General features: G+C 42.3%; 1 protein-coding gene across 1 annotated transcript in view; it reads right to left on the bottom strand.

Moving 5' to 3' along the window:
- The window catches only part of ANKDD1B (ankyrin repeat and death domain containing 1B), a 58,369-nt gene that overhangs the window by 27,570 nt on the left and 15,411 nt on the right, over positions 1-15,388 (bottom strand). Inside the window, 4 exon segments of the mRNA XM_078066326.1 lie at positions 1,061-1,159; positions 1,895-1,993; positions 11,501-11,605; positions 11,712-11,813. Coding sequence (XP_077922452.1) covers positions 1,061-1,159; positions 1,895-1,993; positions 11,501-11,605; positions 11,712-11,813 — 405 coding nt within the window.

Here is a 15,388-nt window from a genome sequence, read left to right on the forward strand (position 1 = left end):
CGGCAGCATTATTTTTTAATTTTAATTTGTGTCATATAAAATAATGATATACCTTACAATCACTGGTGCCTTAAATTAAATGATTATCTTCTTACAGTATAGCTCAGAGAGGTACCAGGAGCTCTTTCCAAAGAGCCCGTGTAGAATTCATTGACCCAAAGGTTAAAAGTGACTATCTAGAGCAGATGGCTCGCAAATCTGCCTCCACAGCCACAGCTCCTCCACCTGCGCCCAGTTTCCATCCCCCTAACGTCCACTGAACCCCAGAGAGTTTCTGTCTGCCCACTGCTCCCACCTGAACGTACCTGCACCCTGCAGGTGCCTCAGAGTAAAGTCCTCCAAAATCCTTATTACTGATCTCAATCACTGCTCGCCTCTGCTCAGGGGCAGGCACTCCCCCTTCCCAGTAGTCCAAACCGGCAAATTGGGCATCAAAAATTCTTCCCTCTCTCTAACCCTAGTCACAAATCCTATGGCCTCTGCCTCCTCCTATTCCTTCATCCTATTTGCTTCCTGTGAGTGTCCTGGTGGCAGGTTTTCTCCATAGCTCTTGATTTAGCAATTTCCAGTATCACCTGACTGGGTGTCCCCACCTCCAGGCTCTCCAGGCACCAAGCCCCTCTTCAAACCACTGTGACAGTCACAGGCCTATACCCAAAATGGAGTCCATCTCTCTTTGCTGCTTAAAACCCTGCAAAATCTACAAATCAAAGCCAAGCCGCCCTCCCCCTGGTGAGCACAGCCCTTTTTAATCTCTGCCTTGGCCCTCTCAGCTCCCACCTTTTTTCATGCCCTTATTGGCCTGTAGGCTTCTAGAATAAGAATACATACTCTACCTAGCATAAATTACATATTAAATATTTTTGAGGGAATGGGTGAATAAATGAATGGGTTAACAAATTACCTGCTGGGATACTTTAAAGAAAAAAGAATGGATTTTTTAGCATGACATTTTACACTCTGTAGCACTAACATCTTTGTTTTCCTCCCATGAAAGCCATTCCTCCCACCCTTCCACTTGTGAGTCTTGTGCTTACCTATAATGAGCAACTTCACATACCTCATTGATCTCATTTATTTCTTGCCATTGGGTTAGCAGCACCTGGACCGCAGGACTGTGACCATGCTTTGCTGCAAGATGCAGAGCAGCATTCCCCTCCTGCAACAGAGACAAACTCATGATAGAGTCCGCTGCACTGAGCAACATGCCCCTCCAACAGGGCTGAAATGGGGCTTCTGAGAGGTTTCATTTTGATTAAAGCTGTAGTCCAGAGTGTGGGCCACATTATTCATAGTTTCAAGTGAAATTTACAATTTTTTAAAGTTTCAAATGAAAAGACATAGTTATTTGAACCAGTAGGGAAACACCATCCATGCTCCTTGTTCTACCTTTGCTGCTAATTTGCTAACAAAAAGTGAAACAATTTAGAAGCAATCGCATATGACCTATGTGAAGGTAAACTGGTGAAAGATTTCTGGGAGATAGTTTAGCAATGTATACCAAATGATTTAATGTGCAAAACTTTTGGACGCACAATTCCATGTGTATGTATGAATTCCTCTTAAGAAAATAATCAAAGATGTGCAGAAAGATATGGGTGTCCATTAGGGTTTCCCTCCCCAGTCTCCAGCAGACCTCAGGAGAGGAAAAGAGGAAACTGGAGTTAACAGCAGAAAAATCCATGTAGTCTATTGACTTCACAAACATTTATGGAGTGAAAATTAGCAATCTGGATGTTCCACTGCAAAAGTAGGTTCATTTTATCTGGATATTCCATACTCTGACTGTAGTAACAATTGAACATTCCTGACCAAAATGACATCACCAAATCTATATACCAGGTGTCACTCCCCTTTCTCTTGTTCTCAGCAAAGAAATAAGAGTCCAACTCACCTTGTCCTTTTCTGAAGTGTGTAGATTAAGGAAGGTAAGTTTTTCTATCATTTCAGTGTGGCCCCTCTCGGCTGCCCAAAGAAATGGTCTTCTTCCTTTCTGAAAATCAATCAATCACAAAACTCCAGTGTTTATTACACATTTATTGGACAAGCAAGACAACTGACAAGATGGACAGCAGTTTGATGGTTACAAGGAGACCAAGACGGTGCTTCTGGTCATGGCGTGTAGGCCCTTCCCAGGCGATAACAATCTCTGTAAGTCCCAACCAGATCCAGTTCTGAGTTGCTGCCCAAAACTGTGGGAACTCCCCATCAGCACAGAATCATTTTTATGGGGGCAGAAAAGTACTGTTCAGAAGTGTTCCTCCCACGCACCTGGGGAAGTGCCAACTCACAGCCAGACAACAAGATTCATTTTCAAATGTAGGATTTCTACCAACTTTCCGTGTTTATTGAATAGTTCTGTCACTCAACTATTTATTGGGAAGCTATTAGGTGTCAGATCCTGTCTCAGGCACCTGCACATCACACATCAAGCCTTGCTTTACTGATAAAAATGTTTGAAGCAGAAATTCTCCAGGACTTAACATTTAGATGGCTCAATCAGACATGGAATTTTATCTACTGCTTCTTTTTAGGCCTTCCTTGCTTGCTCATGTATTTATCTCCAACGTTCACCAAAAATCAACAGGAATACTCTTGAGAACAGGTCTATATGAACTGGAATGGAAAAATTAGGCAACATCCAGAGTACATAGCTTAAGAAGGATGTTTAGGTATGATTTGTTGGGGAGAAAAGTTCAAATATAGAATTTTCTGACTGTGGTAATTTCTTAAATTTTTCACACTACTCCATTTGCAATAGCCAAAATGTCATCAAGAAAGTGAAAGACCCACAGAAGACTTAATTTTCAAACTCAAGATATTTTTTTAAAAGGTGTTATTTATTTAATCTGAGCGAGAAAGTGCTCGCACACACCCAAGCAGGGGGAGACGCAGAGGGGGAGGGAGAGGGAGAGACAAACTCAAGCAGACTCTGTGCTGAGCATGAGCCCTACTCAAGGCTCAAGGCAGGGCTCAACGTGGGGCTGTCTCACAACCCTGACATCATGACCTGAGCCAAAACCAAGAGTCAGACATTTAACCAAATGAGCCACAAGGCGCCCCTCTAACTCCAGATATTTAAAAGAAGAAAAAGGAAGTTGTGGTGGAAAGATGGAGGCAGAAGTATTTTCTTCAATTAAAGAAAACACTCACAAATTGGCTTGGTGTGTTATTAACCAAAAGCTTAGCAAGATGTTTGAAACGTGGAAAACAAGATACAAGCCTCTTTATAAGAAGGTTCCTAAATCTGAGATTTGTTATCTGATCTGCTAATGCAGGGTAATGAAAAGAACATGGAGACTGTTAACTTGAGACAAACAGCACATGATTCCCCATTAACTGGGAAAAAAAAGAAGGATAAGGAAGGAAAATGCTGAAATAATAATGGCAAAAAAAAAAAAATGTCTACAAGGATCAGCCTTATGGAACTCTGTATTCACGCATTTATGGAAGCTGGAGAAACAAAGTAGTACAAAAAATTTTCCTAATTCATTATTCTTGAGCCAGACATGTTTGCCAATGAGGCCTACATCCCCAACCTTCAACCCTGGAAGGCTTGGCTCTCATCATCATTCTCATGAATTCACTAAGGAAGTGCAAAGAGAAGACACGGATTGCTTGGGCCCCCAATTTTCTGTTTTTTTCTGCAAGTTATTAGACACCTAATTGAAAAACAGAATTTAGTCTTGATCCCTGAACAACACTTTGGAAATGACAGACCAAAAATTATTGTGTCTGGCTTATACAAATATCTGCAAACGGTGACAATGGATAAAGGTTTATATTAAAAAAAAAATCACAAAAAAGGATGTGTGAGAGACATGATTATATACTACATGAAAACATTTAGTCACACACCCTTATAAATTATTTACTTATTTGTTCCATAATTATTGAGCATCCGTGAATATGCCAGATATTGTGCTCAGCAACAAGAAGCTCTGAGTCCAACAGGGAAGATGGACACATGAGCAAGTAATTATAATGAAATGCAGTAACGGAGAGCTGGTGATATATGGGGGTACATAACTCAGTATGAGTGTGTGTTTGTGGGTGGGGAGGCAAGTGACAAGAAATGGTGGAAGAAGGCCTTTTAAATTTGCTAATGCACTGGAACAGGAGACAAAGCACTGGTGGTGACATTTTCCACTGGGAGCCTGTGCCCTGTTTTTACAGAACTGTTAATCACAGGCTCCTGCTTCTTCCACAATCTATCCCTTGGTCACATCACATCGTTTGGCTCAGGGATGGTCACATGCCAAGCTATGCCAATCAGAGTCAACTATGGGATATTTTTCTGGCACATTCTGTTTGTATATCTAGAGTCATCGGCGAAGCCGTCATCAGCCCTCTTTGTCACCTGACAAGAAGAACCCACCTAAGAATGAAGCCAGCACAGTGGCAAGCACAGATGAAAAATGCAAAAAGAGACAAGAGCCCTGCTGACATCATGGGCGCTGCTGGATTCAGACATACCTGAAGTTACCTGTGCATGAAGTGTTTGAGTGAGTCAATCAATTCCTTTTTTTTAAGATAGATTTTATTTATTTGACAGAGAGAGAGAGAGATAGTGAGAGCAGGAACACAGGCAGGGGGAGTGGGAGAGGGAGAAGCAGGCTTCCTGCGGAGCAGGGATCCCGATGCGGGGCTCAACCCCAGGACTCGGGGATCATGACCTGAGCCGAAAGCAGACGCTTAACGACTGAGCCACCCAGGCGCCCCTCTTTTTCTTTAAGTAGCTGGAGTTGAGCTTCTGTCACCTTTCACTGGCAGGGCTTCCTTAAACCAACCACCCTATCTCAAAGAATTATCAGTGACTTCAGCACCCACCAGAGGGTCTCCTTGGCTTCCGCTAAACATTTCAGAATCAGAGAATCACCACAGGCCACACCTGACACCAGTCTACTCTGAAGATGTAAGACACAAACCAGAGCTTGCCAATGTCGGCTGTCCCTCCTCAAACCATGTCCCACACAGCTGTCCAGGAGCTGTTGGCTTTTACCCCCCAGGGGACAGCTCAGTTGCAAGGTGACAAGTCCACCCTGGGCAGGTGTTGGAGCCGCCCTGGCTTAGAAGGCTGGTGCCCCACTGGAACAAATATCACCTGTAACAACTCCTCAAGCATAGCTTCAGGTCCCCACAAGGGACATGCCCAGGTAGTTACAAGAGTCACTACCTTCAGAGAAGCCCAAAGTACAGCATCCCCCTCTAGTGTTTAAAGGTCATCTGTAGTTCCTCCAAGTCCAAATGCAATTTGCTAATTAGGGGTCATTTTTATCACAAGCAATGCTTATCTTGTTTGCAGTGACACAGAGCCAGAAAGCTAACCAAAGTTTAAATTCTCATGCAGAAGCAAAAAGGGTTTTGTTAGCCCTTTACCCACAGAGACCATAAATAATACATGAGGGTGTTGTGTCCTAGAGCAGACATCTGCTGCTTTGTCTCTATGTTTCTTTCTTCTAGTAACAGCAGCTTCATTTTCCTTTAGAGAACTTCCCCAATTATATGCACATATACTCTGCCATTTATCCATTTAGTGCTGTCAACTGCCAGGTTTTAACTGCCCCATGAAATGACCACTTAACCCATGCTGGTCATAGTGATCAGTTCAGAGGATTGGGCAGATGATTCAAGCAGGGCCAAACAGAGTCGTTCCTGAGATTTATATATGAACATTTGATGATAGGAATTTTCTTTCTTTTTTTTTTTTTAAAGATTATTTATTTATTTATTTATTTGACAGAGAGATAGAGAGCACAAGTAGGCAGAGAGGCAGGCAGAGGGAGAGGGAGAAGCAGGCTCCCTGCCAAGCAGGGAGCCCAATGAGGGACTCAATCCCAGGACCCTGGGATCATGACCTGAGCCGAAGGGAGCCGCTTAACTGACTGAGCCACCCAGGCACCCAGGAATTTTCTTTCTTATGAATCAAAATCCATAAGAATATCCATAAGAGGGGTGCCTGGGTGGCTCTGTCAGTTAAGCTTCTGACTCTTGGTTTCAGCTCAGGTCATGATCTCAGGATTGTGAGATCAAGCCCCATGTCAGACTCAGCACTCAGTAGGGAGTCTGCTTGAAAGTCTTTCCCTTTCCCTCTGCCCCTCCCCCCACTCATGCACACATGTGTGCTCTCTCTAATAAATAAATAAATAAAATCTTAAAAAAAAAAGAATATCTATAAGAATATCTTGAAACTGCTAGGAGCAAGCTTTCCCACCATGTGGAGAGTGTATCTATCAATAATGCCAACAGAGAGACAACAGAGAGTTAGAGAGGAAGGAAAAAAAGAGCTGGATCCAGCCATGCCTCAAGCCATTCAGATATATCCTCACACTCTTTAGTTAGCAATAAATAAATTACTTCTATTGCTTAATCTAGACTAAACTAGATTTTTATCACTCATAACAGAAAAAAGTCTAACTAATAACATAGTTAGCAGTTTGGGGACAAATACTATTAGAAATACCAGAGGTCTGTTCAACTTTATTTATTTATTTTTAATTATGTTCAGTTAGGGGCGCCTGGGTGGCTCAGTTGTTAAGCGTCTGCCTTCGGCTCAGGTCATGATCTCGGGGTCCTGGGATTGAGCCCCGCATCGGGCTCCCTGCTCGGCGGGAAGCCTGCTTCTCCCTCTCCCGCTCCCCCTGCTTGTGTTCCTGCTCTCGCTGTGTCTCTCTCTGTCAAACAAATAAATAAAATCTTTAAAAAAAAAATTATGTTCAGTTAGCCAGCATATAGTACATGATTAGTTTTTGATGTAGTGTTCAACGACTCATTAGTTGCGTATAACACCCAGTGCTCATCTGTTCAACTTTAAAATGGCCTTACTCTTGGGGTCACCTGGATGGCTCAGTTAAGCATCTGCCTTCGGCTCAGGTCACGATCCCAGAGTCCTGGGATCAAGTCCTGCTTCTCCCTCTGCCCCCCACCTGCTCTTGCACTCATGCTCTTCCTCTCTAATAAATAAATAAAATCTTAAAAAAAATAAATGCCCTTACTCTTACCCTTGGCTGCTACAAAGACTTGCATTTCCGCATGGCTAAACAAAGTGACAGAGGACCCACCCCCAAAGAAAGCCTAATCTGATAAGAAATGGGAGGTTATCACTGATGAAATATTTTTCCTCACCAAGAAAACAGTTATTACTTTAAACTTTGGATGCCCTTTAAAAATGTTACCAGCAAGAAAAAAAAAATGTGAAAGCCAAATTACACAAAATAAGGGCATTTAAAGTAATCCATATCTTAGAAACATATCAGAAGGTAGCATAAAGATGAAGTGACAGTAAAATGAGATATAAATCTTTTCTCCCATTTTAGCATACATTATTAGAGAAAATAACATCAACTTTAAAAATACATGTTTTTTAAAAAAATATATAGTTTCTTACCATGTCTTATTTCCTTTTTTAACCACCAAACCCTTCTAAAATGCTGTTCAAGTCGGCCTCTATCCAGTACAGTCCCCCGGGACTGACTCCTACTTGCAAGGAGGGAGATCTTCCAGCCAGGACAGTGGAACCTGGCGTCAGAGCTCCCGTTTCAGAGAAACCACAATGCCTTCCCAGCTCAGGATCCCAATTCCCTTTCCTAATTAACGAAAATAAGGAGGGGCCAGAATTCCTGTTACCTTTTTTCCTTAATTAACACAATGTCTATTTAACCTAACATGTTTTAATTGAATGTATTTAAATTGTTTGCATGTGAATAAGTCTGAGGGGTTGCAACTGTTTATTAGAAATTATTTTTCATTTTTAAGTTTATTAGCAGGGTTATCAAATTTGACAGGTTAACAAATTCAGCAAAAATTTCATAAACAGCCATTATAAATGGACACCCAAAGTCCAAACTGACCATCCTTTCCCACAGCGACCCCAGAGATGATGGGAGGAGAGCCTCTGAGAGGAAGCCAGGGAGAACCTAGCACAAAGCCCCCCAGTGCCCCGTGTGCAGGTCTATCCCCCACAACATTTCCCCTTACCCTGGGACCCTCACAACAGAACCCCGGCATAAGGGAAAACCGAGAAGGTTCCTTAATAATTAGAGATTTGAGAGGGAAAAAGAAAGTTGCCATGAATTAAAAAGTGCTGAAGGAGGGGTGCCTGGGTGGCTCAGTTGGTTAAATGTCTGCCTTTGGCTCAGGTCACGATCTCAGGGTCTTGTGATCGAGCCCCGCTTCGGGCTCCCTGCTCAGCGCGGAGTCTGCTTCTCCCTCTCACTCTGCCTGCCAGCCCCCCCCCGCCCGGACCCCCCCGGCTTGTGCTCTCTCTCTCACGCTGTCTGTCTCTTTCTCTCTTTTTAAAAAAAAAAAAGTGCTGAAGGAGCAGTGTGTTAAATATGCAGTCATGAAACTAGGGTGGGTGGGGTGAGGTCCCCCCTTGCACACTGGAGCCCTTAAACACTGGCTTCAGGTCCATATAAGAAGGTATGTCTTCCCAAATCCCCTCATGCTCATTATTCCCAACCCTCCAAAAAGGGAAGCTTCTTTGCATTTTGATCTCTAAAGGCTTCCTATAAGAGTCCTTTAAACCAATGGAAGTTCCCATAAGTCTACAGCTGAAACCAACCTAACAGGGTACCACCAAACTCTTATAAATATTCAACAACTATTCATATACTCTAAGGCCATTCCTTCCTCTGCCCCTGCTCCACCCCAAACATTTTGAGTACTTATTTTTGACCACTAGATGGAAGTTCATATGTAGATTCAAAACATCTATACTACTTTACCAATAACTTCTCCTGGCTGCTCTAATCTCTCTCCCCTGGAGAGGCCACAGAGCTGGAAGAAACCTCAAAATATTTTCCAGTGTCTTCCATCTCTCTCATCCCCACCCACACTCTCCTGGGCCTACTTAAATCTCTTTTATTAATAAAGACCTCCTCCCCACAAGGCTTTCCTTGCTAGCTTTTGGAGTTCCCTCTGGGCTAAAGAGAATTTTGCCAATGCTGGTCAGGTCAGCAGGCTCTCCATCCCTTTCTGCTGAGAAGAAAGTAGGCAAGAGGGCCAGCTGTGAAGGTGAAGCAGTCATTTCTATCAAATGCATTCAGTGAGTTCCACAGTACTTTTAAGCAAACACAGATGGAAAAATCTAATGATGAATTAATACACCTTGAGCTCCTGATCCCAGATGCTACTGGGTTTTGCCAACATCCTTGACCTACTCACAGATCTCAGAAAAAGAGAAGACTTTGTCTTTTGCATTGATCCATCTAGGTTTCTTACAGAACTAAAATTGGACTCAGAGATTCTTCTCTCCCTAAATGAGCCAGGGGACTCGTTATCTGCTCATTCCTCATATGTCTCTGAATCCATCTTAATTTTAACATCTCTCAGCTGGACATGTCTGCACAGTCTACTGCCAAGACTCCTCCGCACTTTTCCCCAACAGACAGGGGAGGAGGGAGAGGGGTGGGGACAGGACAACCCCGGAGCCAGCTAAAGAGATGGTGGCCAAGAAGGCTGCTGGCCAGCAGAAGCTGCAGACGTGGCCAAGACTTCCCAGAAACCTGCTCTGGTCCTTGAACCCCTTCAGCTTACCTGAGCCTCCCCACACCCTGCCGTCTCCTGTGATATCAGCCAGAGCCCATTGAAAGGGAAGACTGTCATGGGTCTCCTAGATAACAGGCCCTCAACAAAGATCTGCTAAATTGAACTGAGTGGAATTCATTCACAGGTCTCATCCCTACTTAGCATCAATCAAACTAGAATGATCTAACTTCCTCACTGTGTCACTATTTGACTATGATTATCAATTTGAGGATATCAGGGTATTTTATCCTATAATAATTGTGATAATACCTACCATTTAGTGAGCACTTACCATGTATCAGGCTCTTGGCTAAGTGCTTTATACTCACTAACTCATTCAAACATCCCAACAGTGGCTGTTCCAATATTGCTACATAGGAACGGCTTAGGGGTAGTGTGTGACTGGAAATGGGTGGTAGAATGGCTTACAATGAAGTTCAATGGCATAGGCCTTTTTACATAAAACTGAGGAAATATCAATCATCTATATGAAACCATGGAGGTATTGCTGATAAAAATTATATGGAAGCCAAAACACCCCCCCTCCCCAATCATCCCTTATACACATTGAGGCTTTCAGCAGTTGGAAAACTTGCTTAAAGCTCATAGTTAATATATATGCCCAGACCACAGTCCAAGTCTGTCTGTCTCTAAGCTGTAAATGTTGCTCAGTCATACTCAGAGGAAGTAAAACAAATTTATAGACTTCATTTGAAGAAAGAGTTGTTGTTTTTAAGACTAAGGTTCAGGGGCACCTGAGTGGCTCAGTCGATTAAGCATCTGCCTTCAGCTCGGGTCACAATCTCCGGGTCCCGGGATGGAGCCCCACATCAGGCTCCTTGCTCAGTGGGGAGCCTGCTTCTCCTTCTGCCTGCCGCTACCCCTGCTTGTGCTCTCTCTCTCTTTCTCTCTCTCTGTCAAATAAATAAATAAAATCTTTTAAAAAAAGACTAAGGCAGGAAAGAATGTGAAAGTTTTTTACAAGAGGTGAAATGAGGTATTACTGCTTAATTTCTGGAGAGACTTTATGGAGAATAATGTTCTAGGCACAGTGAAAAGGAGGTCCCATTTGAAATCAAAATGTCAGTCTCACAGGGTATTCTCCCCTAGAGAGAATAGGGGAGAGAAAAGCCTAGAGAAAAGCCTAGAAGAAGATACTCCAGGAAAAAGACAGTCCCTGGCACATAGGGAATGCCCATCTGAGAAGGGAGACAGGAGAGCAGGCCGGCATGGTGACTGGGGTCAGCTAGACCTGAATTCAAATCCTAGCTCTCACTTTCCAGTTTTGGGACATTGGACGAGGTACTTAGCTTCTCTGAACCTCAAATTCATCACCTTTAAAAATAAGCAAAATCTTTCTGTATATGATTATGGGAATTATGGGAATTAACAGGATAATTCATTCATTCAGCAATGATTTGTTAAGCATCCATATACACCAGGCCCTAGACCTCTCAATGAAATAATGTATGTAAATAGCTTTCCTCTGTACCTAGCACACTAATAAATACTCAATAAGTGGTGACTGTTATTAGTATATATCTCCTGATGAAAAGAAAAAGAATGTACACAAATATGGTAACACTGCATTATATTCCATGATTCCATTACTGCGTAGTCTTGGATCAAATATACTCCCAAAAGGCCAAGCATAATGGAGTAAAATGCAAACATACATTCTGAATACAAAACAGGGTAGATACTGTCCACAATCAGCCAGGATGAGGGAACAGAGAGGGAAAAAAGAATCTGGATGCTTGCTCAATACTTCCTGCCCTTCCCACATGAGATGCCTGGGCCACCACCAACACCAACACCTCTCATCTGTTCTGTCCTCTGCCAGAGTGATGGAGGAGCTAGCTACAGGGCCAGGTCTGTCTGTGCTGGCTGCTTTGGCAGCTCTAGCAGGAGTAAGAAGAAAGAGGAATTTGGTGGTGTATGCATAGGACCTCTCCTACTATAGCAAACACACCTTATCAGGCTGGCCCAGGTCCTTCAAATGCAGATCTTGAATGAGGTACTCCACGATGCGTACATTATTGCTCTGAGCTGCAAAGTGGAGGGCATTCATTCCATCCTCAAGAGAGCCAAGGTGGGGGACATATATACACAATGATCTGAGTACTTCCCCATCCTGCACTGGGGCAGTGAGAACTATGTCCAGGTGTGACCCACATACCTACCTGATTCTTGGCCCTCTGGTCTGCTCCAGCTCTAATGAGTATGAGCATGATCTCGAGACTTCCAGACCAGGCTGCAAGGTGAATTACTGTCAAGCCGTGTTTCCCCAAGAAGAGAAAAGAAAAGCGTCTGTCACTAGAATGAGCTACAACACACTACCTCAGTTAACAAAGGCCAAGATAATACTCAAGTGTTAAAAATTAACAAATTGGGAAAAAATTTAATATACAGCAAATGTGATACTTCAATTCTATGGGGAAAAGGAAGACATTTAATAAGTGGTACAGGCACAAGTCATTTTCTACAGGGAAGAAAATAAAATTAAATCCTATATCATATTATACACACACACAAAAGCACACAAAAATATTAGAAGAAAATCTAGACTGTAAGGTACAGTGCCTTGATCCACAAGTTATAAAAGGAAAGATGATAAAGTCAAGAAACAAATGATAGATTTTTAAAAATGTATTTTAATAAAGATAAATGGTTACTTTTTCTAATACATGAAGCCTCTTACAAATCAACAAAAAGAAGGCAATTAAACCAATTGAAAAAGTGGACCAAAAAAAGGTGCTCTCTTAAGGTATTAGTGAAAATGAACAATTATGGTTTCAGCAATCTGGCAATAGCTATTGAAATTTTCAATTCAACCCGCAATCCCACTACTAGGAATCTATCCCCTGAAAATGAGTTTTAGGACCTAATGTTATGTAAACAAGGATATTAATTGTAACCCTTAAAAATGAGAGCAAGGTAAATGTCCATCAATATAAGAATGCTGAGCAAATTAGGGCACCGTCATATCACATCAAGCAGCCATTACAAATAAGAGTTAGAGCTATAAAAACTGACTTGCAGAGATTTCCATGAGGTAGCTGTTAAATGTGAAAAATAAGATGCACAAAAAAATATAATCCCATTTTTTATAAAACAAGCAATGACAAAAACTCATGTGTGTACACGTATGTATCTATATCTGTCTAAGGTGGGCACGTAGGTAGATGGATGCTCGATACCAATATAGATATGATTACATGAGCATGAGCAAAAGTACAGAAATAAACACACATTCTCCGCATTGTTAAATGTAGTTACTGGAGAAGGAGCAGGTGCATAAAAAAGAAAAAACAGAGAAGACTGAGGTTATAAAAAGAATCCTACTTATATATAAATCATTTGAAATACTCTATAAAAATTATATAGGTGTGCATGTGCATGCACACATGCATGGAATAGACTGAGAGAGACTCAGTAAGAACCTACTGACCCTTAGGGACGCTGTGGGCAGTTAGACTTGTAGACTGAATGAGCAGGAGAAAAGTGTGAAAGGAAAGAGCCAGCAGTTAACATTGACTATCTCAGGATGGTGGAGTTGGAGGGCACTAAACTAGGAAAGCTGGGACTTGCATCCTAGGCCCCAAGTTAGAGAAGTAATATAGAGCATACCTTATGAGCGTGATCTGTAGAGTCAAAAGAAACGGACCTCCAATTTGGCTCTCCTACTTCAAGTACTATGTTCTAGTTAACACTCAGCCTCAGGTTCCTTATCTGTAAGTTCCTGTGTCTGCTTCTCTGTTTCCTTTTATCTCTGTCAAAAAATCATCCATTGCTCTGTTGAAGTCCTTCTAAATGCCTTCTAAATGCCATCCTTCCAAAAAGTAAGACTTCTCAGCACATCTTATTGCATCTCTTAATCGACTTTATTTGTAAGCCACGAAACCAGTTTGCTAGATGTATACAATATGACTAAATCAACAAGGAAGGAGGGTCTGTGGGGGGCACTTTCATTTGCCTTTTGGCATTTACTTTGGCTACCACAGAAACTGCATTAACGTATTCTCTTCTTCTCAGGGAAGTACAGATACGAAGAAGTGAAAAGGAAGTCCCAGATTATTGAGGTGTAACTCTAAATCAGTTGTTCTCAATGGGGAACAAGGGGGGCAATTTTGCCCCCAGGGGACATTTGGAGATGTCAGAAGATACTTTTGATTGCTGGGGCTGAGTGGAGATATTGGCATTTAGTGGGTAGAAGCCAGAGATACTGCAAAACATCTTATAATCCCAAACAGCCTCCCACAACAACAACAACAAAATCATCTGACCAAAATGTCATAGGGCCATTGTTGATAAACCCTGCTTTAAATGTCATACTCTATAAAATTTACATTTCGGCTGCCACACTACGCAGTGAGTTAGTCTATTTAAGCCTATTTATATATTTACAATCCCAATATGCAGAAAATGCTCACCAATTTCTGCACTTTTCCCCAAGGACTAATGATGTACAACAACTAGTTGAGGTTTTTCAAGAAATGTGCCCTAAACACAATTCTACTCCCTAATTACTCTTCTCTACAAACTAATGGTCTCTATTCAGGAATACTAAATCCAGTTTCACATATGGTCAAAAAAGAGGTCAGAAATATATTTTTTTAAGATTTTATTTATTTATTTGACAGAGAGAGAGAGACAGCAAGAGAGGGAATACAAGCAGGGGGAGTGGAAGAGGGAGAAGCAGGCTTCCCGCGGAGCAGGGAGCCCGACGCAGGGCTCGATCCCAGAACCCTGGGATCATGACCTGAGCCGAAGGCAGATGCTTAACAACTGAGCCACCCAGGCACCCCCAGAAATATTTTTGATAGAAGATAAATCACACTTTGATAGGAGCTCTATTTTTTCCTAAGAGGTCATTCCTAATTTCAAAGCAGGCAACACTGAAAGATTTCAAACACTAATCATAAAATCCAAGAGTCAGGAATTCAAACTGCCAACAACAGGAACCTTTGAAGCCATATATTCCAAGTGGAGCCATCATTCCTCAGAGGAAAAGAATCACTGATCACAGATGTTAATTCCCTCACAAAAATATTCATAAAATTATGTCTTGTGACATGAAACTGACATGCCTAGGACAGTTTGTGAGCATGTGTCATGGATTACACTCAGAGTGTACAGAATGCTCTGTAAAGTGTAAAAGGCCCACCGTTGGTGATGCTCTGTCCCTATCACCAGTGTGATCACAAGTGAGAAGGTCATTAACTTCCCCTGAGGAGCACATGCATGGGAGTACCTTCCCAGAGATAAGAAACTTTGAGAGCTAATGCCTGTCATTATCCTCTAAGCACCACCTGCTCTCCATCTGGGATCCTTGATTCACATCTGGAGTAAGAGCCTCCATTTATCTAGTGTGCCTGTTCCCAAGATTCAGGGATGCCACCAACTTTGAACCTGAAGCTCTCAGCACCTGGGCCATGCATTTGATCCTTAGCTTGCAGTGCCTTGAAAGATACATCATGTCAATGGTCTTGGTCCTTGCTCCCTTAATAGACTGTACACCCCTCTGAGCAGGGACTGTATCTCCTGCCAGTGCTTCCTGACACAATCACCTGGGGATCTTGTTAGGTCACAGATTCTGATTCAGGAGGTCTGGGGTAGGCTCTGGGATTCTGCATGTCAAGCTCCGAGGAAATGCCAGTGTTTCTGGTCTCAGGACAACACTTTGAGTAACAAGAACTTAAATGCTGTTAAATCCCCAGTAGTTGGCATTGAGACTTACCCACAGGAGACAATGAATAAATATTGATGGTGAAGGGGTTCAATTTTTGGCTCTTTACAAACAGGTGTCAGAAGACCTCCCAAGTCAAACTCAAGGCTCATGACCCAGATAAAGAAAGTT

Source organism: Halichoerus grypus, chromosome 2, assembly GCF_964656455.1.
Source record: "Halichoerus grypus chromosome 2, mHalGry1.hap1.1, whole genome shotgun sequence".
NCBI classification, from domain to species: Eukaryota; Metazoa; Chordata; class Mammalia; order Carnivora; family Phocidae; genus Halichoerus; species Halichoerus grypus.